The 27,998-nt window shown below is 42.2% G+C and overlaps 1 protein-coding gene across 47 annotated transcripts in view; it reads left to right on the plus strand.

Moving 5' to 3' along the window:
* Positions 1-27,998, plus strand: part of KCNMA1 (potassium calcium-activated channel subfamily M alpha 1) — a 767,226-nt gene that overhangs the window by 682,155 nt on the left and 57,073 nt on the right. For all 47 annotated transcript variants that reach the window (XM_035266161.3, XM_054242917.2, XM_054242918.2 and 44 more), the window contains 3 exons: positions 3,267-3,390; positions 7,427-7,651; positions 11,508-11,700. In XM_035266161.3, coding sequence (XP_035122052.1) covers positions 3,267-3,390; positions 7,427-7,651; positions 11,508-11,700 — 542 coding nt within the window. The remainder of the gene's footprint in view (positions 1-3,266; positions 3,391-7,426; positions 7,652-11,507; positions 11,701-27,998) is intronic.

Here is a 27,998-nt window from a genome sequence, read left to right on the forward strand (position 1 = left end):
CTTCCAATTTTTATAACACTCTTTCCTTTTTGGAAACATGATTTTTGTTCTCTCCAAATCTCATGCATCATTCTTAGACTGCTGTCAGTTGATCATACTCAATCAGTTTAAACCATCTCCTACTTGACTGCCATTGCACATCTGGAGACAGCTGGAAGGCCTGGTCTGAGTCTTCTGTCCCTTAGATTAGGCAATATGGTACCCGACGTCTTCAACCAGGGTTTCAGGTGCCGTTATTTGGACCTTTTCATTTGGGCCTCAATTCTCTGAGTGGGTCCTACTGGCTATTAGTGGATCAACACTGTTACGTGCTGAGATTCCTCTTCATTTTTCATGACTCAGATCAGATGCTGCTTTATTTGCAAAGCCTTCCTGACTGCTAACCAAATACCAGGATATGAACAGCTTTTTTCTTGGTATTCTCATACCACCTTGTACTTTGCTGTAATACTTACCAAAAGGTACTATACCTATTGAACTATTGGTTTATATATATATATGCATATGTGTGTGTATGTATCTATATCTATATCTGTATCTATATCTATATCTATATCTATATCTATATCTATATCTATATCTATCTATCTCTCTCTCTCTATATATATATCTTTTCTCCTGCTATCTTGTAGACCTCTCTTTGACTAGGGACTTTGTCTTAATCATTACTGTCCATTCCAGGCTCAGAATAGGAGACTCTAATTGGTTGCTTTACTGATTCAATAAACTAAAGTTAGAATTCCAGGTACCATGCTGGTCAGAACGGGAAATGTCTTTGTTCCAGGAGGTTGTTGATGTTCCTCTGGTCAGTCTGTTTGGGGGAAATCCTGGATGGTTTATATTTAAATAGTCCAGGCCAGGCTGAGAGATCTGTGGGGAGTAAGTGTAGCATGGCATACCTCTAAGACCTCCTGGATGCCTCTGGATGTTCCAGTGCAAATCATGGCTTGTAGCTCTAGTGTCAAATTATGCCTGGTTTCTGCAAACCTCTACCCCAGTTAATGAAGCTTGACATTAGCTGTCTTTTTTCTGTTTATTGAAGGGTAATTGATCATCAGGTTTGCTTATTTACGTTTCTGGATGAAAGTTGCAGGCCACTGTTACCAACATCTTACTCCTTTCCAGAAAGAATCAAATATACCAAACCAAAATATATCTCCTCTTCCCCAAGGCACATATTTTCTAAAAGTATTTGTTTTTTGCCAGCTTGCTGTTTCATTTGCTTGCTTGCTGATATTATGAGAACATAGTTCTAAGTATCTCTTAAATCCTAAATGCACTGGGGGCAGGTCTCCAGTCATCCTGAGATAACACTTTCTCTCCAACCAGTAAACAGGGCAAGGGAATTTGAACCTGACTCTATATCTTTGGGGAAAGGCTATTAAGATCCTCTCACAACTGAAATATGTTCTTCAGGGGCTGGAAAGAGTTTATTTTGTTCATTCCCTCAAACCTCTTCTCCGTGATGGCTTTTGTCTACCAACCTATTCCAGAAAATATTAATAGATATCTATGCAACTGTTAAAGATTCTTCAAGGACAAAAACATTCCTCAGAGTTTGCTCTCACCCTGATCTGTAAACAGTTCTTATCAGCAACTGCCTTTTTAGCATCTTTGACTAAGTCCAGTATTTGGAAGATGGTGGTTTACATACCTCAAGACCTCTCAACCATCCAGATACTGAGAGGCTACTTGGAGTGGGATTGTTCTTCTTTTAAGATCAGATATGACGTTCCTGTAGTAATCTAGCCTGTTCATTGAAGATAACTTTGCAAGTTTGCTTCACATGGTATTTGTCATTTGGTGTAGTCTAAAAGCAAATTCCCAGGCATAAATAAGTGCTGCAAGAGAGTTTTCTCATCTGATGTGGGAGTGGGGAGCATGTTGGAGACGGTAGGTATTCAAAAGCTTAATCCTAGTTTTTTGGCCCATGGAAAAGAGATTGCTGTTTCACTGTGTACTCTTGATATATAAGTGGGAAGTATCACAGACATTTCAGAGGGAGAAATAGTAGAAACTAAATAAAAGACACCCTCTGATGTTAAAATATATAATTCAAAAAGGTAAAATCACTTTATAATAAATTTATGGAATTTGACCCTATGTATATTTTCTGTCTTGTGTCGACAATATTACTCAGAAAAGATAGCTCCATTGCAAGAATGGTTAAGTATAGCTGGGGCAGTGTCCTCATTATATGGCCAGTTTTGCAGGAAGGAACAATGACTTCTCAAACCTGAGGTTTGAATCACTATCAGAGATAAAATCATGGACATTGACTGTGACCCAAGGTGCAGGAGCTTATTTGTTGTGCTGTAAGCTTATTAGACCTGCCCGATTCTATTGCAATTCTTAAGGTTGTCAGTGAGTCTCTGCCAACCCACTAGACTTTATGGAAGCATCTTCCTTTTCCACCTATACACAAGGCAAGAGAGGGTGAATGTTGCCCTGAGAATGTGAAACAAGTTTATTAAGATGCATCTGAGCTTGAGGCCCTCATTTAAGGAATGCAGCAGTTGGGGGGTGAAGGAGGGGGGCATCATTGGATGGTTAGTGCATATACAGTTGTCCAGGCAAGGAGAAAGGGTGTTGTTTAGTACTGAAATAATGTATTCCAGATGTGGGCATTTGGTAGTCAATCTGCTCTGAAGTGACACGCTGCTGAATCTTTAAAGGGCTTCAGCCAGGGAGAGCAAAATCTGATTGGGCAAATTGCTAAAATATTTAAAGTGCAGCCTGTTAAAGCTTTTACTGCGAAGAGCATCACGTCAGAAGTTGTAGTCAGAAAGAGCGAGTAATTGGCTTTCCATCCTCATGCCAGTCAGTTAGCATGAGGCTCTATTCCTATTCCTTCCTCTTCATTGCCGATGCTAATAGCAACCCTTTGGGGGGTGTGTGTGTGTGTGTGTGTGTGTGTGTGTGTGCTGGGGAGATCGAAAAGCTGGTAAAATGAGAGGAAGAGGAGTGAGGTAGCCTTAAGAAGGCAGGCTGAATCCACAAAATGGTAGGAAGACCATTTAGGAAAAGAGGAGCTGGGGAAAGGCAGAAATGCTCCCTGATAAAGGTCAGCTGCACTTCCAGATGGCGGGGTGGTGGTTTGGGGTAGTTGTCTCTCAAAGGATGGATTCTGTAAGCAGAAGAATGGCCTTCACTGGCAACCACTTCCTCTGCCTCTTTCATCTCCTCTGAGATGTAATTCAGGGGGCACTTTCCATTTATAATTTATCACATTTTCCACTTAGGTTTTCCTGTCCTTTTCTCCCCAGGCATGACCCCTTGTTAATTCCTGGCAATGATCAGATTGACAACATGGACTCCAATGTGAAGAAGTACGACTCTACTGGGATGTTTCACTGGTGTGCGCCCAAGGATATAGAGAAAGTCATCCTGGTGAGTGAGGGACTGGGAATCTGATGTCGTCTGCTTCTGCCCCAAACCACATTTGCTAGGAATGGGGTTTCTCTAATGCGGCAGTGGGATAATACAGTCCTTGATCCTAATTATTTTTGATAATTGAAATCCTGAACATAGATTGAACCCAGCCACAACTCTGATCAGAACATGAACAATATTCAGAATTTTCAATCTCTGAATATATTGGCTCCTCATAAGAGTGCGTGATCATGTGCTGTAGGAAAAAGGCATGGTGGGAGGTGGTATGAACATAATTCCTGTGGCCCTGGCACTAGTGTCAGAGCCTGCTTGTACCATTCATTAGCTGCATGGCTTGGGTAATTCACCTGACTTTTTGCACTTCAGTTTTCTTATCTGTAAAAAGATGAGATGAGGATGACCCTAATTCATGGGGCTGTAGTGAAGACTAAAACCCAACATATGACCCAATAAAGTTACCTCTTATTCTTCTTATTAAATGCTGTGAGGAAAGCTGAATACTGCCTGTATTGCTATTGGTTTATCGCAGTGTTTTATATTCTTCTAGTTAATAGCCTTGCGTATCTGTGATTCTTCTTAGCACATGTCATAGGCAGGTAAATGCATGATGATGCATGATGTAATGATGGCAATAATGAAACTACAGTCCCCTTGGGGAGGCTGGGGCTCAGAGCCCTATTTCGTGGATGGCTTGTGAATATCTTCATAGCAGCAGAGGGCTCTCTCAGTCTGTCCCAGGAATGTCAGTGTAGATAACATCCACTCTACTCTCTGCCCTTGTTCTGTTAGAAGCTTTGGGTCTTGATGCCTACGTTGGCTTTCCTACAGTTTATTGTCTTGCTAATCCATGAAAAACATATTAATAATCAGGAAAGTCAGATGGAAGGATTCCCCCTTGGACCTCTAATCCCCAGATTGGTTTGGGTCTGTTCCTTTCTGTAAGCCAGGGAAATCCTATCATTTCTGATGTCAGGACCACCCTTCCCAAACAAGGACTGTTCTGGATCCTCAGAATGGCTTTGTACTCTAACATATCTGACTTTTTCCTATGCTTTATCTGTGAGTATTGGGGGGGGGTCTCAATTTAATTATAAAGAAGCATTGAGAGTCAATAAACTATCAAGCTGGAGGCTGTCTCAGAGGTGGGAAAGTTGCAGGCAAGAACACAGAAAGTCAGAATTCTCAGTAAACAGCCATTGTCCAACTGACCAGGAGTGCAAATGGTTCTACCCACAAAGCTGCTTCATGTATGTACATTCTGATGTATTCATGGCACTTCTGCTCTGGTGGACTAAACTTTGCCTGATGTGACCGCTTGTGGCAGGTCATAGGCTGGATGCCCTATCTGGGACCTAGGGTTTTAATGACTTGCCTAGATATTGCTGAAGTACGCATGCCAACTGATATCCAATCAACATCTCCTACCAGCACAAAAAAGTTAAGGAAGGTGAGTTACTACTTCTATCCTATGAAAAATAACATCATTTAACAAGACATCTACAAGAGGCCTACTATGTGCCACACACTGTTCTAGTTGCTGGAGATGTAATCCTTGGCAACGACACTCTCATAGAGCTTGTATTCTAATGGGATGGGGCTGAGGGGAAGAAGATTTATCTCCAGGTAGACAAATGAATATGTAATAACATTTCAGATATTTATAGGATGCTTCAAAAAAATATTAAAGCAGCATCATAGGCTAGAAAGAGACCGGGAGGTACTGTTTGAAAAGTTTGATCCAAGAAGCCCTCTCTAAAGTAGCACTGGGCTAGAGATGAGAATGATAGGTAGGGCCAGCTGCATGAGGATGCTTTGAGGCTGTATATCCACTGGACACAGGAAACTAACTACTTTGGGTATTGAAGATATAAGAGATTGTCTCAATTGTGAATAAAATGTAACCATGAAACAGTATATTTAAAGCTAAGTGGTAAGAGACAGAAAGTGCTACTGAAATGCAGGCGAGAAGGACTAGTATATGTTTAAATGGCCAGACAAGGCCCATCAGATAAACACAGGTTGTGCTTGGGTTGGATCTGGAAGGATGCATAGGAATTCCAGATACATAGAGAAACAAATGATCAGTTTCTCCAGTGTGTCTTAAACCCAGCAAAATCAGACACACAAGAGGTGAGGCTCTAGAATTAGGACTTTTATAAGATTCTCCAGGTGATGTAGCTGTGGCCAATCTGAAGATGGGTGTTTTGACTGCAGATCGAAGTTCCTGGGGTCAGCATCTATGCCTTGGCCACTCTGCTATCTGTACCTTCCCCACCTCTCAGTTCTAGAATTCACTTCCACCCTGGGCCCAGTTTGTATTTCTCCAGTTTGTTGAAGGGAGCTAGGCTCCCAGGTGACCTGGCCAATTAAAAATAATTAGGAGCCCCATCACATAACAGTGCATTATAGATTGGTTGGGTGTCTGCTGGTGGCATGCAAGCACTCGCATTTTCATGTGGCCCGGATAACTAACTCCAGGTCTTCTGCAGGAAGTGGGAATATGTGATGTGAGCTCCCAGTGGGTCTTCCCTGGTCACAGTTTATAAGGCATTTCTCACAGCTTGTGTCTCTGGTTTCCTTGGACTGTTGCAGAGGGAAACCAATAATGGTGACAGCCCCTGTTTTATTTTAACGATTGAGTAGTGAAAGCTAGCTTCCTCCTCTGCTTGGGGGTTATCGAAATAACCCTGACATTGTCATGAATTGCTATATTGGCATTTATACAATCAATGCAGTGATCAATTCTAGAGATTAAATCAAGCAGAGTTTGATATGTACAGTGGACATTAATATGCCTTCCCGAAAGCATTGTAAGCCACATGGAGCCATCCAGGCATGAAGTGGGTAGACAGGGATGGGAGGCATCAGTCCAGAAGGAGAGGCAGAGAAAGGTCCACAGCTGGCCTTGTGTCTTCACTAGCTTAGTGAATCAAAGGACCAGCAGTGACTAAGCATTTGTATTTCCTGGGAAGTTGGGGTTCTCTCCTTTCATTTCTCTCCTTTGTAGATAGAGGTTTGGAGTTGGAGGAAGACACTGGTCTGTTGTTCTTACTGACCTCTTTCTTGCCCCTTGTAATGTTTATTTGGAAAAATCTTTTCTCTGAATGACTTAAGCAAAGCAGGCCCCTCCAGAAATGTCCTTGGAAACTCCAAGACAGCATTGAACAGGGGGTTAGCAAATGTTTTCTGTAATAAGTCATATGATGAATAATTTAGATTTTTCAGGGTATAAGGTCTCTGTTGCTACTGATCAGCTCTGCTGTTGTAGCGTAAAGGCAGCCATAGGCAATACCTAAATGTATAAGCATAGCTGCATTCCAATACAACTTTATGGGAATTTCAACTTTAATTTTCACAGATTATGACATAGTCTTCTTTTGATTTTTTTCCAACCATTTTGAAGCACAGAAACCATTTTTAGCTCACTGGACATACAAAAGAACATAATAGTCCAGATTTGGCCTGTGGGTCGTAGTTTTCCACCCCTGGCTTTAGGTAGCATGTTCCACCTGCTGATGGGATGATGCACTGACATCTCACTGATAAATCTGGAATTCCAAACTCGAATTTCTCAAACTGAGCTCAGTGTAGGGATTTGACCATTTTATCATCATCTCAGCAAGCAAGCCAGAAAAGGCAACTCATTTAATCAACAGTTTCATGGAAACTAAGAGTTCTCTTTCCAAATAGCATAAATATTCCTTTTCTCTCTTATTTTACCTCCCGGAAATGATTATGAAGATCTGCTCACACATATTTATGGCATATCTTTTTTAAATCTTTTGCCAAAGAAAGTAACAATGTGTGTGGATATACATGTAGATAGATTTATTACATAAATGTAATACCTATACACATGCTCAAATTATAGCTCTGTATGGCATGTATATAACATTGATGAGATAAAAATAATAGCACATAGTAAGCTCTCAGCAAATGCTTACTTGATTCTTTGCACAAATGATTTTTTCACTCCTCACGACAGCCCTATGCAGTCTTCTCTGTGATACTCACACACATCTCCCTGTTGCAGACTCGAAGTGAGGCCGCCATGACCGTCCTGAGTGGCCATGTCGTGGTCTGTATCTTTGGTGATGTCAGCTCAGCCCTAATCGGCCTCCGGAACCTGGTGATGCCGCTTCGTGCCAGCAACTTTCATTACCACGAGCTCAAGCACATTGTGTTTGTGGGCTCTATTGAGTACCTCAAGCGGGAATGGGAGACGCTTCATAACTTCCCCAAAGTGTCCATATTGCCTGTAAGTCCAAGGTCACATTATTGATGCCTTTTCTTCTTTTCATTCACAAAAGAAAATCCCAGATGGATGTAATAGTTGTAGCTTTGATCATGCCTGTGCTTCTTCATCTGGGTATGGGCCTGAGGACTCAGCACTTCCACTATGCTCTGTCAAGGAAAATACAAACCCTGGGAGACCTTATTAAAAGGAATTTGCAGCCAAGTTCAGTCCCTCATCAGGGATGAAGTTTAGCTTGTATCAAGTATATTAACCATATCCGTGTCTAAACTCTCTCGCTCCTGCCTATACAAAACCTAGAGCATTGTTATATTGTGATGTGTATTTGCTTACAAAACTATAGCATTATACTTATGGCATTTTTAACGCTTGGAGAAACTTGATCTGTGCCACCTTCTGTTTTTAACTAAATAAATGCAAATAACAGAGTTATTTCTGCTGTACAGAAGGCCAACTCTTTCTGCAGCTCAGCCCTACCCTGTTCATTTAGAAATGCAGAAGTGTGTTCACGATTGTGTTTGTGTCTGTGTGTGTGCACATGATATTCGTGACTACAAAACATTAGGACTCCAGTCTGAAAAAACAATCTAGGACTCTACAATTTAGTGTGAGGATATGGGATTTAGGAGTCAGGCAATTAGCTACTTCATAATCATAATCAATGCATAGTCCACAAACTTTCCAAAAATTGTAAGGAATTATGCATTTCAACATTTGATATAGTTATCCACATCACAAATTCACACAAACATTTATCCTCCAACATTTTTCTCGTAAGTTCATGTCTCCAAAACAGAAACAGGGGCCAGGCACGGTGGCTAACCCATGTAATCCCTGCACTTTGGGAGGCCAAGGCAGGAGGACCACTTGAGCTCAGGAATTTGAGAGCAGCCTGGGCAACATGGTAAGACCTCTTGTCTACAAAAAGTTTAAAAAATTAGTCAGATGTGGTGGTGCATGCCTGTAGTTTCAGCTATGTGAGAGGCTGAGTTGGGAGAATCACTTGAGGCTGGGATGTCGAGGCTACAGGGAGCTATGTAAGCACATATAATCTAACCTGAGCAACAGAGCAAAACCCTGTCTCAAATAAAAACAAAAACAGAGGAACATGAATTTCTTTGTATGTCAAGAGGTCTGTTTTTTCCCCCACTTACAGAGCTAAAATCTGTTATTTCTATCAACACTTTCCAAAACCTCAGAAATGTGGAAAAAAAGAGCCAAGTAATATAATTCGTTAAAGAACACTTAGGAATCTACCCACAAGTAGTACTCATTACTCATCAGTTGCCACCATGTGTCTTTACATAATGCCTGGCAAAATAGGGCTCAATAAATATTTAAAGGAGTAAGAAAAATATCAGACAGTTATATTTTGGATGCTGGGCGAAAAATATCAGACAGTTATATTTTGGATGCTGGGCCAAAAACCCACTGACTTAGTGAACACTGGTGATTGAAAATAGTCACCGATAGACCAACAGTCATACGTAAAGAGAGCATAAGCATATAAATACTTTGCTAATTCCAGAAATATGGTTGATTTAATCACATGATTTTATGGTTATCTTTCTACGTGTGTTCTTCCACATAGTCCCCTGACCTCTAAAAGTGTCTCGGTAAAGAGTTTATTATTTTGCTAGCATATATGAGTCTGTGTGTATATGTGTGTGTAGAGTTGGGTATATGTGTGATGTTTGGTATTTGTGCATGTGTGTTGTGTTTGTGTGTGTTTCCTTCTGTGTGCCCTTGCATACGTTCACTTGTCTATCTTCATGTATATGAATGAGCTCTCATATTTGCAAGTCCTTTTCAAACCCTCCAAAATGTAGCCTACTGAAGCACAATAGATTTTCACAAAATGGGCCTTCATCTATGTCTTCACAGAGTTTATTGTTTAAGCAGTACCCTGCCTATTGGGCCAGCCCATGGAAACTTAAGCAATTTCTATGTATGTCATTTCTATTTCTTATGGTTTGAAATCGTGTGTGTACAACTGCACAGGGATCATCTTATATCACAATTACAGCTGGTTTCTCTACAAGGTGAAAATTAAAAGAATATGGATTGGTACAAAACAGGTCCGATTAACTTCCTGAGTCATTTTGCCAGTGCACTTGAAGATTATGCACTGGCAAAATGACTCAGGAAGTTAATCGGACCTGTTTTGTACCAAGAGGTCACAGGAGAAGAGGGCATTCTACTTCTTTCAAGAGACGCTGCTTCAGGGCTTGGAACTAGTCTTGTCTCAGCAGCACCCACAGTGCTAAATGCCCCTTCCTCCATAGTTGCACTTTGCAGCAATATTTTAGAGGCTGAGAGTAGACTCATGACTACCACTGAATCATAAAAGAGGGTAGATAGGCTTCATCTTTGCAGCCAAGTTCCTTCTTCTTAAAGCCACTTCTCCAGAAAGGCAGATGAGAGGAAGACATTCACAGATATGTGGAAGTTGGTAAACTCTTGCTCTATACAATCAGAGAGTTGAAGGTAACGCAGGTCGTCATGCAGGCCAAGAGGAAGCTAGAGTTAGGCTAGAGGACCAGTGAAGCTGGTGGCCAGACAGGAGCCCCAAAATGATGTTGCATGGCCACTGGGTAGCTATGACATGGGGTGGCCTGATTATTTTGCTGTGGCTCCAACTGAAGAAAGAGCATGTGGAGGTCATGGTCCTGCCCTTCAGTTCTAACCCTTCCATTTTACCTGTGCTTGCATTCCTGGACTCTGTTGTTACCTCCTGGATCTGGGATTTTTCCACCGTCTTTTGTTATTTTTTTATGTTAAAAATCTGTTTACGGGCTTATTTATTTTTAAATGAACCTATAATATACAAATATGTTCTTGTTATAAAATGTTCAAACAATATAGAAGTATATAAAGTCAAAAGCAAACTTTGCCCTCACCCCCACCAATCCTATTTCCCTTCCCAGAGGGAATTACCGTTATTAGTGTAATGGATATTTTTCCTGGGCTTTCTTTCCAACCTTACATACATTTATATGTATGTAGTTTTATTTTGTCAGTTTTTTTTTAACATAAATGAAACTATACATTTTTAATTGCCCTAGAACTTTTTTTTCACTTCCCCTCTATTTTAGAGAGCCTTCTAAGCTGATGCCTGCATGGAGAGCTAGCTCTGCTTCTTTACCTCCTGCATACATTTTCACTGTGTGAATGTCCAAAAGTATATTTCACCATTCCTATGTTGTTGGACAATCAGGCCACTACCTTGTGTACTTTTTTCTTGTAGAAATATTCAATACAATTATATGACCTGGAGCTTAACTCCTTTCCATGTCCCTTTTGCATTGCCCGCATTAATTCCACTCCATCCATAGCCTCCAAATTGAGCTGCATGTCCAGGCCCACCTCATCACTCCATGCTCACTGGCCATTTCCTCTTGGCTGCATTGGAACTGCTGTCTTTTGCCTGAGACAGAAGTGACCTGCTATCAAATAAACAGGCACTTGAAACCCACTCCCTTGTTACATTTTGAAAGCCAGAGGTTGCCACAGGACAGTTACTTAAATCAAGACAATTTCCAGGCAGGAAGAAGATGTAGAACCCTGACATTATTCCTCTCCCGCGTTTGTTAGTAATAGCTTGATTGAGTATTGAGAGCAAGCTTAAAATGCTGCCATCAGCACCAACTACCCTTTAGATTAGCACACAGCTCCTATTCCCTTGAATGTAGTTAGGCCAGCTTAATGTCAAGGCATAAAAAAGATACTTGTTAAATAATTTCCCAAAGCTCTGACTCAATCTTTAATTTGTTTTTATTTTTTTCCTCTTTCCCTCTCCTCTCACTTTTGTTCCTTTCTCTCTCTCTGTTTTTTTTTTTTTCTTTCCTCTATGCCAAAGGGTACGCCATTAAGTCGGGCTGATTTAAGGGCTGTCAACATCAACCTCTGTGACATGTGCGTTATCCTGTCAGCCAATCAGAATAATATTGATGATACTTCGCTGCAGGACAAGGAATGCATCTTGGCGTCGCTCAACATCAAATCTATGCAGTTTGATGACAGCATCGGGGTCTTGCAGGCTAATTCCCAAGGTAAGGACAGCCTGTAATACTTCTTTGCTGTGCCTACGGGGGACAGCGGCTGGCAAGAGGGATATCCTTCACTCAGTAATTCAAAGAGGCTCACATCAGCCTGCCTGGCAGTGAAACCTGCGGTCGCCGGGATGGCTTTCAAAGGGGCATCTGCTGCCCCTTCTTTCCATTCTGGGGTCCAGGCTTGAGACCTGGTCACCCACACACTGACTAAGTTGCCTTTCCAGAGGATAAACAACGCTTTAAATGGCCACCCCCTCAGCTTTCCCAAAGAGTGTCTTCATGGGCAGTGTCAGCTAAATGTCAGAGCACTGAAAAGATGCTGGCTGCACAATTCCGACCATTTCCTTCCAGAATATATTTTTGCCATTGAGCTGAGATGGAAGTGTTAAGCTTTGCTATTGTTAGAACTGCCTCTAGGACTCTGCTGACCAAAGGATGGTGCTCTCCAGAGAGTGGCAACTCTATGGACACTAAAAGTCATTTAGCAAGAGGTGACACTTGTCAGACCACACATTTTCCTATAGGAGGCAAAGCAACCTTAAGTGACACATGTGTGCCTTCCTACTCTGGCCCCAGTCTTTCCTGTCATTTGTTTTGGGATCCTGGACAGGGGGTTACAAGTAAAGATGTCTAGGAGTCTTAGAAAGGAAATGCAGCAAAACCTTCATAACAGACGACCTCCGTAATCAGCATCTGGCAGGATAGGATGCAGAGCATTTTCCTTTGAGTGACACCTCCGTGTAGTCTTGCCATGAACTGGAGGATCATTGTTACATAAGGGCTACAAGCGGGTGGCATGGGCTGCCTGATGAGGACCTGAATCCCATCAGTCCAGGACGAAAGGCTGTAGGAGCACAGTCCTTGAGCACTATGGCTACTGGCATATGAAGCACCACCTTATTGATAGCTGGGCAAGTGTCTGACCTCCTCCACGTCATGCCAGGCTTTCTAGAAGCTCAGCTGGATCATGCATCCTAGATCTGTGAGCTATATTATCTTTTGTCAACTTGACATCACCACCACCACCTTCTAACATTTGCTTAGCATTGCAGAAAATCCAGGAACAATCATTCCTAGAATCCTCTTTCCTGCATGGCTCTGGGCAGAGTCAGCTGGTGGAAGAGGGGCATTGGGATGAGATTTGAAAAGTGGAGGAGAAAGGGAGGCTTTGATTCTTTGGAGACAGTTGGAGCCAGACCTTAGCAGACCCAGGTTCAAATCATCTCTCAGAGGAGCTTTCTGGGAGCAAGTATCTTCACTGCTGGTAACTGAGAGAGGGGTTGTGGCTTCTCTGAGAGTCTTGAAGTTCACAGCACTTTCTGGTCAAGCTTAAGGGACCTTCTGCTTTTGTATTGGATATGAAGTAGCTTCTGTTCTTCTGACATCACCCCAATACAGCCTGCAGCCTAATTTTGACCTCTCCATGCCACCATCCTCCCTACCACACCCAAATCTCAATCTTGGTATCCACCTGCTCAGCTGTGCCCGCAGGACAGAACGACATGTCAAGGCCTAAGAGAGGCCCTGCGCTCTTACTCCCAGGTGCATCCTGCAGAGGCAGAGACCCCCTCCTGCCCAGACAGCCCAGGTGAGAAAGGAAGTGAGAAGACAGCAGGCTGACCTTCTAGGGAGTAAAAGAGGCAAGCTGCCATTTGGTTCCTGCCTTTAAGCCCTTGACCTTCAATATGTGTCCTCTCTGCCCAGCGCCAGTACAGGTATCTATTGGGGAAGCCTGTTAAAACTGTAGAATCTCATGGCTCACCCCAGATCTGCTGGGTCAGAATCTGCATTCTAACAAGATCCCCAGGCAACTCAAATGCACCCCTTTAAAGCACAGTAAACCTTCACATGAACAGGACATGACTAACCCTTGTTAGATGCTTCTTTCTTGGGGAGCAGTGAACCATCAAGGGGAATGTAAAAAAGTAGAAGCAGTGATTCTCCCTTTAAGTAGAGACAGAAGCCAGCAGGAGGAGGCAGGAAAACACTCCTTTTCCCCAACATGCCTGTTTCCTCCTAACTCAATCATCACGATTTTCCAGGGCCATAGATTAGAATCTCAGTGTATAATTTAGTTACACATGCATCTGATGTAGGTGTTCCTTCCAGCTCTCTTAAACTTTATCCCAGCCTCTTAGATCCTATATAAAGGCCAAACTGGTAACAATTCTTTCACTCCCCACTGCCCAAAGCCTTCTTTATTCTTTTTTAGCAAAAGATAAGCAAGAAAAATAGGTTTTGGCAGGAGATATGGAGGAAAAAGAAAAAGAGCTCATTTTTCCTCTAAAGAAAAAACAAAAGGCACTCTTTCTTTTGTACACACACACATGCACACAGCTATGGTCTGAATGTTTTTGTCCCCTCCACCTACTCCCTGCCAAATGCATACACTGAAATCCTAATCCTTAAGGTGATGGTATTAGCTGGTGGGGCCTTTGGGAAGTGTTGAGGTAGTGAGGATGGAGCCCTCATGAATGGGACTGGTGTCTTATAAAAGAAGCCTGAGGCCGGGCATGGTTGCTCATGATGTGGGAGGCCAAGGCAGGTGGATCACCTGAGGTCAGGAGTTTGAGACCACTTAGGCCAACATGGGAAAACCCCATCTCTACTAAAAAGACAAAAAAATTAGCTGGGCATGCTGGCAGGTGCCTGTAGTCCCAGCTACTTGGGAGGTTGAGGCAGGAGAATCACTTGAACCCAGGAGGCGGAGGTTGCAGTGAGTTGAGATCACGCCACTGCACTCCAGCCTGGGCAAGAAAGCAAGACTTTATCTAAAAAAATAAAGAAAGAAAAGAAAAGAAACCTGAGAAAGACCCCTCACCCCTTTAGTCATGTGAGGACACTGTGAGAAAGTTCTCACCACGGACTGAATGTGCCAAGGCTTTGATCTTAGACTTTCCATCCTCCAGCATTGTGGGAAATAAATTTCTGTTGTCTATCAGTCACCCGGTTTATGGTGTTCATTACAGTGGCGACTAAGACTGCACACATAACAGAAGAAGGCAGAGGATGTGTTTCTATGCTTAAGCAGTGATTCTCATAGACCCCTGGTGAGGAATGGAAGAGAGCATCTGTCTCTCACTAGCCAGCAGTCTGTTCTGCTCCCTAGGAAAGAGTGTCAGAGCTCTAGGCCCACCAAGCCCTTACATCCCATTGGTTTCTTGTCTGTCTGCTCCTCTCCTTTTTGGATACTGTTCTCTGGTGACACATTAGCCTTGCAAAGGCAGTGGTCCAGTGGGACCCATCAACACAGAGAAGTCACCCCTTCCCTAGTGCTCACTTCTCTGGCCACAGACCCAGCACCCCGCTCCTTGGGCTCCTCCCAGCCTGTGAACTGAGTCTGTGAGCTGAGATTCCCTGCCTTTCTGTATCTGCCACCCTTTTGACTAACTGGAGTGCCTACTGGCCTGAGATATGTTGTTTGTCATTATTTATCGGGGTATTTGGCATGATCAAGCTCCAAGGGAATAGGAATTATGGGGAACAAAAAGGATTTCATGTTACTCTTCTTTCTTTTCTTTTTTTTTTTTTTTTTGGTGGCGTCTCACTCTGTTGCCCAGGCTGGAGTGCAATAGCATGATCTCAGATCACTGCAACCTCCACCTCCCAGATTCAAGTGATTCTCCTGCCTCAGCCTCCCGAGTAGCTGGGATTACAAGTGCACACCACCACGCCTGGCTAATTTTTGTATTTTTAGTGGAGACAAGCTTTCACTATGTTGGCCAGGTTGGTCTCAAACTCCTGACCTCAGGTGATCCACTCACCTTGGCCTCCCAATGTGCTGGGAATTTCATGTTACACTTACCATTTTGGGAAACAAATCTAACTTCCTCTGAGTGATAACTGCATAGACTTTTGGCCACTGACACCCTTGCTTTCATTCTTATGTATTCTGTGGTCCTTTATGGAGCCCCATGCTAGGCTTTGTTTGGATAACTATGTTTCCATGTCTCTAGAACCTAGCTGGGTAGAAATGTGGACTCAGGACAAATGTCATGCTCTTGAGTCAGAATATGCATGCAACTTTGTGGAAAGATTTCCTAACACGATATAATTTAACATGAAAAATGTGCCCTCACATTGAGAAAGTAGAGCCTTCCTTGGACAGCTGCCACTGCATGTTATTAGGGCTCCTAGACTAACAAAGCCCCTCTTTTCTCTTCTGTTATCTTTTCAAATTCCCTTTTGATGTTACTTTTCTAGCCCACATGGTGTCAGAACTGACCCAGCCTAGGGATTCTGGACCAGGCACTTTCTGAAAAGATCCAAGATGTGATGGTTTGTTGTCAAAAACAATTACAGAAGAAGGTGGCATACCCCAAGCCGGATGGTATATCCGATGTGACAGTCGGGTCTATGAGATGCAGTTTTAATATACAGCAGGCAAAACTGCAGTGACAATTACATAAAGCAGATGAAGCTGCTTCTTGCTGGTCAGCAAACATCAGCTCAGAACCACTTTACAGCTCTTTACCAGCAACTAAGTGCCTTTATTTACAGAGTGCCTGTCACTTCCCTTTGGCTGGAGAGCTGGTGTATTATTTAGCACGCATTTATCTGGGGAAAACATTTCAATTTAAATCAGTTGGTACAACAGTGGCTCTTGCCAGACTGTTTCCCTGTGGTTCGAAAAGACAAGAACTGAGTCTGATCTTGGAAGAAAGGGTGAGCAGAGAGAAGCAGGGTCCACTCTCAAACCTGCTTCCATTCATACCTGAAAAGAGGGAGCATGCAATGGCGTTTCCCATTCTGCTGTCATATCATTTGGAAACGAGGAGCTTGTAGTTTTTTCCTGCTTTTTACCCTTCCTGAAATGGTAACTCCTAAGGAAGAGGAAAAGGAATAAAGCCTGATGTTCTTCGTACATCAGGCTCTCTAAAGGCCCAGAACACAAAGGGGACCAAAGGTTGCTTGGATTCAGCCACTCACAATGCTTGCAGGACTCAGGGGACTGGAGGAGGTATCCCCATAAACAGTGACAGTGCAAGGAGACAAGGATGAGGCTAGAAATAGGGGAATACAAAGGGCTCCTCAGTTTACATATTTCGAGGAATTGAGAAGGCTTTCAAGCAGGGGTAGCATCTGTGGATGACTTGAATACATGTGGCCATGAAGCACTTGAAATGTGTTTAGGAATTAAATTTTTCCTTGTATTTAATTTTAACAAATACAAAAATTTAAAGTGACACGTAGCCAGTGGCTACCATATTGGACAGTGGAGTCTTAGAGAGTAGACTTGTCTTGTGAAGGGTTTGCATTTGGGGGAGTCATCAAAGATTTATGGGAAAAGGCTAATTAAGTCCATGCTTGGAAAAGATAACAGGTGGAGACAAAGAGAGCTGGCTTGAGTCAGAGTGAATGGAAGAGAGTGGGGAGGTCCCTGGGGATGTGTTAGACGGATAGGGACAAGTACAATTTGTGACCAATATGGGGTACATGTAAGGCAGCAGGGAGAGATGAGGCTGAAATGTGGGTTGGGCATTGAGGAATTTCTTTCCTTTCTTGAGTTAGGAAGCTATAAATAATTTTGTATGTGTTTATGAGTTAGGAGGCTATAAATAATTCAGTAGGCACTGGGGAGCTACAGAAGGTTTCAAAGCAAGAGAGTGATGGGATTGGACCTGAGCCTTAGGGAGATGGATCTGGCAGCCGCATGAAGCATTGTTTGGGATGGAAAGGAAGAGGATGCAGGGACTCTGGTTAGGAACGGTGGCTATCCAGATGGAAGCCTGAACCTTGGACTGGAAAAAGAATGGGAGGTTCTAGCAGGAGTCACTATAGATAGAAAACAGTCTGTATGGATGTGTGCTTCCTTCCATGGGTCAGAGATGGCAGAGGGGAGGGACAGGCTGCAGGAGAAAGCAGTGCTGGGAGGATTGGGTTTTAGTCATGGTTTGTTTCCATGGGGGCTTAGTGGAAAGTCCAGATGGGCATGAAAAGCTGAAGGGTGGAAATGAAGTCCTTACTTCAGGAAAAGTTTGCTTTTAGAGATCTGGCTCATTGTTCATGCTCTAGGAGCAAAGGAGAGCCTCAGGGAGAGGGAGGGAGGCAAGAGAATTGCAGGGCAGAAGTATAAGGACCATCTTAGAAAGAGGGTAGATGGAACCTTTGGTAGAAGCCAGAGAACCAAAAGCTGAGCCTGCCTCGAATGTCCCAGGAGAGGGAGGAGCCAAGATGTCAAACCCAAGACATATATCCACTGCCTTATTCCTCTTGCCTTTTTTCCATATTCTGTGCCTTTTTATACATGTGCGTGTGCGCGTGCGCACACACACACACATACAGCTTCCCTCCTGCCCTCCCTGACCTGGAGCTATAGTTACACTAAATGAACATCCACATATAAGCAGGCACTCTCCTTTCTCTGCATTTCAGCAAAGGTTAAGAGCCTGAAGTAGGGAATGACATTTTTCTTTGGAAGTATGGCAGCCGTTCTTGGAGAGATAGCATTAATTGGGGGCATAGGGTACACCTTCCCTATCCTAAAGTCTGAGATGTCTTTTACTGTTCCAGAGAAGAAAATGTGATTTCTCTTTTATCTTTGTGTGAGACAGTGTGGATTAGGATCTCTAAATTACTGGATGGCAAAAAGCAGAACTAAAAGGATCTTCCTAAAGTGGAACTCTAGGATCCAACTCACAGGATAGAATGCATTGAGGACCTCTGCATGTTAATTTTCAAATGATCAGTAAAGACAGACAAGATAAACCTTGGTGATAAAAGCACCATTTCTTATGAGCAGTGATTGTTTCATCCTTGTTGGGATAGGAGGGAATGTGTCAAGAGCTATGAAGATTTGAAGGAGAAACTTGAGAAATAAAAGAATGTTGTAAATAGGACAACCAGAATGGGGTAGTGCTTGGACAACATGTCACTTGCCAAGCGGTTAAGAGAACGAGGCCAGCAGCTTAAAGGGCCATTTAATCTTCTGCTCCATTGGACAAAAACCAGGGCCAATGGTTAATAATTAAGGAGGACAGGATTTTAGCCCAACATAAGGAAGACATTTCCAGAATAGAATGGACCGCCTGAAAAGGCAGTGAGCCTCCTATCCCTGACTGTCCCTTTGCCAAAGGAGAGTTACTGACAGGCTCTTTGTGACAGGAGGGAGATTGGTAGAGATGAGTTCTGTGGTCCTCTGTAGCTAAGGGTATCCAGCATGTTCTTGATTTTTATTACATAGGGATCTGTGTTTTATACGATCTGCACTATAACTCCAGAGGAAGAGCTATGCTGTTTGGCAGGATTGGGGTCATGGGTCTTTTACTGGAAGTGTTCATGTCCTTCCTGAACAGCACTGTCTTTGTGTTTAAAGAGAGGGAGCGGACGGCATTGGGGTGAGCAGCTGCACATCTGGCTTTTCCATTAATTGGACAGACCACCCCATCTTCAACTTCCACGCCACCCTTTCACACCTGCCTTTTTATCTCAGAGCTTGCCTTCTCCCACAATCCTGGCTTTCCCGCCCCCCGGCTGCTCACACTTCCTTGCAGACACACCTATACATGTATCCTCACATACATTCCCCCTCCTTGAAATCAGAGAAGCATTTTTTCAGCTGCTCCCATATAACATTTCATTACCACAATATTCTCTCTCAATTCTGAAATGGTGGTGGGGGAGAAGCCATTTCTCTTTATACCCACTGAACGAACAAAGCTCAAAGCTAAAATATTTTTCTTCCGTTGTAACTGAAACTGCTCTTGGCTTCCGTCCCAAAAAGCAGAAAGACAATTATACTTAACTGTTTAGAGATTTATAAATACCACACTGGAGTAGCCTCTAGGTAGTAACTTTAGATACCCAACCCAATAATTTTCTTTTATTGGTTTGTGATTTAGATCTTATTTTGAGTCCTCTATAATAAGAGTAGTACATTTCATTAAAAGAGCTTACTAAACAATAAAGAAAATCTGGCGTAGGGCTCTGAGCAGGTCTCAAGTACAGAAAGGGGCCTGCCCTGTTACATTTCTTCTGTGGACATCACAAGATGAATCTCATCACAAGAATCTCAGGTGCAGATGTATTTCAGCAAAGCAGCAATTGCAGCTGTTTTCTAAATGACTTCAACTTAGGACAATTTTTCCTATACAGCATATTTCATCACATGAGAGATACTCTTTAACCCTGCCATTTACCATTCTGGGAATGTATTCCTAGCAAAAGAAACAAGGCAAAACAACAGCAGCAACTGTAACAGGAGACTGTGAGACCTGGCCTACTTTCTGAACTCATTTTATGGAGGGTTTTATGCCCTCCATACATGAAGGACTTCCTTGGGGAGTGGATGTGCAGAAGAAAAAGTAAAAACAGACAAAATAATCTTTTCCTTGCAACTGCATGCAGAGCAGATTCACGTCCCCACTCAGCCTGTGCCCAGCTTGGGACAACTTCAGGGAAGGGAAATCTTAGCTTCAGAGACACAAAGCAGATGTGGGGTGGTGTTGGGGTTGGACTGAACTTACCTTTTCAGCATCTGGCTCTCACCTGCCAGTTTACTCCTCAAAATTTGTGTGCCCGGTGAATGCCTCTTTTAAAATAATCGGAATGGTTTTTTCAGGTGAGCCATGCACCAGGCACATTCCTATATCATATCTTATTTAATCTCCCTGACAACCTGCTGAGGGAGAGTTACCACCTCCGTTTCACAGATGAGAAAACAGAGACTCAGGAAAATTGGACACCTTTCCCATAGCCTCCTAGCTACTCAAGAGCACATGGAGTTGATCTCCAAACTGATTTCAAAGTCCATGCTTTTCCCAGCACATCAGCCTGTCTCATAAAAGGCAAGTGTTATCCTGATGAGAACGGGCCTGAAGCTATACATATGCTTTCAAGGGTCCCGGGGGCACCCCCAGGACAAACATTCAAGGGAATTAAAGGTGCTCAAGGTGTGCCAGCCTCACTCCTATAACTGATCCTTGCACCCAAGGGCCTGAAGTTTGTTTTCAATGGTTCTTGTCTCCATGAATCCCCATTTTTTGAGCCCTTGACCCTAGCTGTTCCAACAATGAGAGATACTAGGATTCTGTTGGCTTGAGTCTTCCTTGCTAGAACCACTGGACAAATGAGTAAATCGGGAGGTGGAGAGATGGGGGGAATGTAAGCATTCTGCTTAGCCTGTCTCTGTGGCCAGTATGACCGCTGGAGCCTTTCTTTTCTGTTTTCCTTGTTAATATAGACTGGACTTTGGAGGTTTCAGGGAAAGGGTAGAGACTCAGCCGTTACTTTCTTTGAGAAGAGACTTACAGACTATTTTCAGGTTTGATTTACTCCTTCCATGCTCAAGTGGAAGTTTCCATGGTAGGCAGCAAATGAGAACGAAGAGGCCGCTGTAGCGCCCAAAGCCTAGGTTCAGAAAATGGTCCAGAGAAATTGTCTTATCGGGGGAAAGCACAGCTGTACAATCAGAGACAAGTAAAGGAAGTCTTATAATCCTGTGGACTCCTGTTAAATTCTGGATAAAGACAGGTAACTACCGTATCCTGCGTGTCAGTTTGGTTTGCATCTTATGCCTGAGGTTAGTGCCCCTGTTCTCTCCATGGTCTATGCTGTTGTAGGGATAATGGGTTCTACAGGCAAAAGAGAGAGAAACATAAAATGAGTTGTATGGAACAACTTTGACACACAAACTTAACGAAAGAGGGTTTGGAACATTCCAGTGTATTCTTTGTTCATAGTGTGGGCCATTTCATTCAAGCACACGTGCCTCAAGCTGTCAGATAAGTCTAGCCAGCCATTTAGCGCATTTTTGTCTTTACCCACTCTTTAAAGGCAAAATCTCATGTGCAGTCTTAAAAATTTTGTTTCTTTTCTTAAGAGCGAAACTACATCTCAAAAAAAAAAAAAAAGTAAAAAAGTGGCCCTGAGGCAAGGTGCAGTGGCTCATGTCTGTAATTCCAACACTTTGGGAGGTCAAGGCAGATAGATTACCTGAGGTTGGAAGTTCAAGACCAGCCTGGCCAACATGGTGAAACCCCATCTCTATTAAAAGTACAAAAATAAGCCAGACATGGTGGCACAATGCACATCTGTAGTCCCAGCTACTCCGGAGGCTGAGGCAGGAGAATCACTTGAACCCAGGAGGTGGAGGTTGCAGTGAGCTGAGACTGCACCACTGCACTCCAGCCTGGGAGACAAAGTGAGACTCCATCTCAAAAACAAAAACAAACAACCGAAAAAAGTGGCCCTGCAAAGAAGTCAGCTGATTTATAAATGACTTTAGTTCTGGATTTATTGAACACTTAAGGATATAGCTAGTCCTTAAATGCTTGAATTATATTTCAAGGAATGTGATGAAAGAACATTATTTTCTGAATTCTAGAAAATCAGGACAGTCCTGAGCATCTTGTTACAGATGTCCGGGAGAGATTTTCTACCAGATGTTTTCAGTGCCCCATGAATGCTGCCATGCAATGTGTCATGAGAAGGCAGAGGTGGCTTTGGACTATGGTAGTTGGGAAAGACTCCAGGGTAAATGGACCAGAATTTGAAAATAAGTGTGATTATCACAAGTAAAGGTGCCAACAGGCACATGGAAAGGGCTGAAGCTGAGTAATAGAAGGCACAGGAACGGGAAAGGCCAAGAGCATTTCACAGAGCGTCACCTGGCTATTTGTGTACTAATGGTATAACCAAGGTACTTAAAGGGCTCACCACGTCAAAGGAAATGCTTGTCGGTGGGCTCACTGTTCACCTGAATAGATCCTCCAAAGAACAGCCTGTTCTCTTGTTTTGCTGACCTCCTCACGCTCACCAACTGCCAGAAATCTTTTTAAATGCTTAGCACAGCACCTCATACCTAGTAGACAGTTAGTAGAGGTTCATGGAGGGGATGAATACATGAATAAATGATTTAATCCTGCTATCTGTTGTTTGCAGCCTGTTCTCTCTTAGCATGCCTCAAATGAAATAAAGCAGCCAAGTACCTGTATTAGAAACCCACATTTTCCCTCCAGGCTTCAGCATCCCTTCAGTTGACAAGTGGGCACTGGACAAGGGTTACAGAGATCAAAGATGTTGCACTTGCATGTAGGAGCCTTTATCAGATGGCCAGGTTGTCTCTAAAGTATAAACTGTCCTATTCCCTTAACCTTTACTAATAGCTTCTGGCCCTCAACCTCTGACTAGCCTTGCTGGATGTACTATTATACACTACCAGTTCAAGGCCTGAGGCTGTAGGACTGAGACCTCCTAAGTTCAACAAAGGGCAGAAAATATCTTTGCTTTCTGCTCCAGGGAGCTGTGAATGTTTCCTGGGAGCCTCTCTGGCCATGTAGAAATGGACATTCCTCTCAGCAGTTGACTGGAGCAGGAGGAATTTGGAAGAAGGGTTTTGTTGCTCTAGTTCATGATGGTGAATCACAAACATGGCTGTCAGAGTAATGATGCAGTCATGGAGGGTGGAGGAACAGGTTTTAAATCCTGGTTCTGTCCATCATGTGCAATTTGGCATGATAAACACAATAGATTTCATTTCCTCATCTGTCAGATGACTTTGTTAAAATGACCCCACCCCAAGACACAGAGGCATCAGGATGTGAATACACTGATCCAGATTTTATTTCCTCGTCTAAGAAGATGAGTGTGTTAAAGTGAATCTACCCAAAACACCGAGGGATCAGTGTGTGAATACAAAGACATGATGGCTGCAGAAAAGTGTTATGAAACATCAAGGGCTGTGGAAGTAGCACTTTGCATATGTGGGGTCTGGAATGACAGCTTGAGTTTGAATCCCAGATCTGCCACTTACTAGGCCTGGGAAAATTACTTAACCTCTTTGTATCTCAGTTTTCTCACTAAGAATACTAAATGCACCTGGCTTGTAAAATGGCTATAAAAATTCAGTGAGATACAGGGCTTTCTATCATCCATACAGTACCTGTAAGTAAGCCAGAAAAAGTCACTCTTTTCTCAAGACACCTTATTTTCATCTGAAAAAAATGGTGATAATGTATTAACATGTGTGAACGATACACTTTTTGCCATCTTCTAGGAAAAAAAAATTGTCATAAAGATGCAAATATGCAGTGCCCATTGATATGAATGGTACTCAGATTAGCTACTGTGCAGTGCCCAACCTTCACAACATACATGACAACTCTGAGTGAATGCTTATAAAAGCACTTCCTACCCAGGAAATGGGAGAAATCAAGCAATGTTAGCTATTTTTGTTATTGTTATTACCGGACAATTTTACTATTTTATTTCATCCCCTCCTACTCCCAGATTAATAAATACTAACAAGTTAGGGTTATCCACTTGTGTCTAGCAGCCAGAATTATTGTTGATCTGTTTATCTGTAAATATGCATAGAAAATAGATGATGACAGAAACCAAGTCACCTTTGGAAGGTGAGCAGCCCAGGTAAGGTAGATTTATAACAGCCTAGAGAGGAGTTGAGGAAGAACTAGCTGATGAACAGCTAGCTTGGGGATCCTCCCTTCAGTAGATAGGCTAGCGTGGCACCAAACAATAGAGCTGCTCTCTGAAGCAGAGGCTAGGATTGGGACAGCTCGCTGACAGTAAACCTCATACACTTCCAATCTCAGGGGTTTGTTTATGGCAGGATCCCTGCTGTTGGTGAAGTGACGCCGTTGCAGAGCTGCTACTGGCAGAGCAGAACCCATGCTACTCCACCTAGTTGACAGGTGGCACTTAGTTTCCCTTCTTTGCCTCTTTTTTCCTTGAAAACAGTAATTTTGGCTCTCAGCCAGGAATCCTATAACATATTCTCAATTGGGGAAGCAGTCTTGTACCCCTTTAAATAGCTAATACAGTGACAGATCTTCTCTGTGATCCTCCTTCTACCTCCTCATAGACACATAAATATTTATATACAAATTTAAGAGGTTTACTACTCTAATGATTTTCTTCCTCTCCAGGTTTATTGAGATACAATTAATAAATAAAAGTCATATATATTTAAGGTTTACAACATGATGATTTGATAAACATATACGTTGTGAAATGATTACCAAAATCAAATTAATGAAGACATCAATCATCTCACATAGATACTATTGTATTGTGTGTATGTGTGTGTGTGCCCAGGTGTGTGTCATGAGGACATTTAAGATCTATTCTCTTCGCAAACTTCAAGTGTATTACACAGTACTATCAACTGTAGTCACCATACTGTACATCACAGCCCCAGAATTTACTCATCTTATAACAGGAAGTTTGTACCCTTTAACCAACATCTCCCCATCCTCCCACCCCCACCTCAGTCCCTGGCAATCACTGTTCACTCTTTGCTTCTCTGAGTTCAACTTTTAGATTCCACATATAAGTGAGTTCATACAGTATTTGTCCTTCTATAAGTGGCTTATTTCATGTAGCATAATGTTCTCCAGTTCATCTATGTTGTTGAATGGCAGGATTTCTGTCTTATTTATGGCTGAATAATATTCCGCTATGTGTGTGTGTGTGTGTGTGTGTGTGTGTGTGTGTGGTGTGTAGGTACATATACACACAGATCATATTTTCTTTATCTACTCATCCATTAGTGGACACCAGTGGTTTCTATATCTTGGCTATTGTAAATAGTGTTGCCGTAAACATGGAGGTGCAGATGTCTCTTTGAGATACTGATTTCATTTCCATTGGGTATATATACCCAGAAGTGGGATTGCTGAATATGTGATGGTTCTATTTTTAGTTTTTTATAGAAACTTCATACTGTTTTCTATAGGACTGTACCAGTTTACATTCCCACCAGCAATGTACAAGGGTTCTCTTTTTGCCACACCCTCACCAACACGTGTTATCACCAGTCTTTTTAATAATAGCAATCTTAACAGGTGTGAGGTGATATTTTATTAATATCTTATCACTCCAGAACAATTAAATTAGACACTGATGCAGGCATGCATTGGTGATTCTAATGTGCAGCCCGAGTTGAGCAACACAGGTTTAGCCCCTTACTTACTCAAGGAAACCATCTCTGATCCTTGTATCTGGGCAGCTGATTTACTAAAGCTTACATTTTCAGAGAAACTTATCTTGTTTGATTTGCATCTTTTGCTGACTAGTGATATTGAGCACCTTTTCATATCTACTTTTTGGCCATTTGTATATCTTCTTTATAAAAATGTCTATTAGGTTTCTTTGCCCATTTCTTAATCAGGTTATTTTCTTGCTATTGGGTATGAGTTCTTTATATAGTTGGGATATTAATCCTTTATTGGATTTGTGGTTTTAAAATATTTTCTCCTATTTTTAGGTTGGCTTCTCACTTTGTGGATTGTTTTCCTTGCTGTGCAGATTTTTAGTTTGATGTAGTCCCACTTGTTTATTTTTGCTTTTTTGGACTATGCTTTTGGTGTCATATCCACCAAATCATTGCCCAGACCATTGTCAAGGAGCTTTTCCCCTAGGAATTTTACAGTTTCAGATTTTACATTCAAGTCTTTAATCCATTTGATTTCTGATTTTGGTGCCAGAGAAGTGTTCAGTTTTATTCTTTTGCATGTAAATGTTGTTTTCTGAACATTATTTATTGAACAGACTATCCATCCCCCCCTGTGTGTTCTTGGCATTTTTGTCAATGATTAGTTGACCATAAATGGGTAGATTTATTTCTGAACTAGCCCACTGGTTTTCAACCTTAGCTGCACATTGCACTCACCTGGGGAACTTCTAACATTCTTGAAATGCTCAGGCCATACTCCAGAGCAATTAAATTACACACTGATGCAAGTATGCATCAGTAATTCCAACGTGCAGCCCGAGTTTAGTCCCTTACTTACTCAAGGAAACCATCTCTGATTCTCATATCCAGGCAGCTGATTTACTAAAGCTTACATTTCCATAGAAATTTATCTTAGAAATTTATTTATAGAATAAATCATTTTCCACGGCATGATTGCTAGGAGGTTTGGAGAGCATATAATGGACATTATAAAGTGCAGGATATATGAGAAATTCACCAACTTCCACATGGTTCCCAGCAGGGAGTTAGTGGGAGCTGGGAAAATAAACCAGGGGGTGTCCATTTGAGAGGTCAAGGCAGGTGGGCACAAACAATTCTTTGAATACCTAATCGGCATAGGGAACAGAAGAATTTTGAAAATCAATCAGGCCATGGTCCTAAAGGCAAGCAAGGAAGGTAAATAAGAAGAACATCAGGGTTGAGGTTTTACACTTAATCTATAAAACTACTTTTAATAGGCCCCTTGGTGATTATAAATTCATGGTGGCTTTCTCTTTATTGGGATTATATGGGTCTATTCCACATTTTTAAAGGACGCCCTTCCTATTATGCAGGTGTGTCTCCTTATTTATTTGCATTTAAGGTATTGAAACTTTTTTTAAAAAACACCCCTCATTTCTATGAGCATTAATTATATACCATGCAAGGAAGCAATTGTCTCTATGTTATGAAATATTAAATCAAAATGCTTCCTGTTCCCACATGTCCCAGAGATAAATACAGCAGTATTTTGAAGCCCCTCTTGGAGCTGTTTTACCTGCAAATTTATTGTTTTGTCTCCATTTTCAGAAAGCCCTGTTTTCTATGAAGTATAGCACTCTAGGTAGTTTTTAAGGCGCAAACTCCTCTGGAGTTGCCTGTGTTGGCAACAACTCTTATGTAGATGGTACACGAGGGATGGCACGTTGATCGGCTCCTTTAAGATGACAAATGGGCAGAGAGTGTTATTGTCTTTGATTGCATGCCTTACATCATCTGTATGTAGGAATAAGAGGGCCATACTTTATCTTTAGCCATTTTATAAATATTTAAGTCCTTATAGTTGCCTAAAGATATTAAAGCATATTTTACAGTAGTTGGAATATAAATATTATATATGGCACAAGATACCAAAGTAGTTTAATGAATTCATAATTTTCTGTTCACATTTATTGGAATGTGTTTTATGTTCCAAAAGTTCCATTTAAAGAATAAGATACCATTCTGCTCCCTGACAACACACCAAGCATTAGCCAGTGTTGGGGGGCAGGGTCTGAGTTCCAATGTGGGGAAGATTCCATTAGGAAGCAGGGAGGCAGGAAGTCCCATCACTGGAATATATTTCCTCGATCTTTAGGTCTAAATAGGTGTGTGTGTGTGTGTGTGTGTGTATGTGTGTGTGTGTGTGTGTGTGTAATCTTTTGAATAAACAATGCTGGTACTTATTTAAGTCCTGCAGCATTTCAAAAAGAAAAATTTTATAGCCCCTTTCCTCTATTTCAAGGAGATTAATCTTATAAACATAAGTAAGAACAATAAAGATGAAGTTTGCAGTTTTCCTCCCATCTCCAACTCCCTTTTGTAAAGAGGGATGCAGATCCAA

This window comes from Callithrix jacchus, chromosome 12 (genome assembly GCF_049354715.1).
Source record: "Callithrix jacchus isolate 240 chromosome 12, calJac240_pri, whole genome shotgun sequence".
In the NCBI taxonomy this organism is placed as follows: Eukaryota; Metazoa; Chordata; class Mammalia; order Primates; family Cebidae; genus Callithrix; species Callithrix jacchus.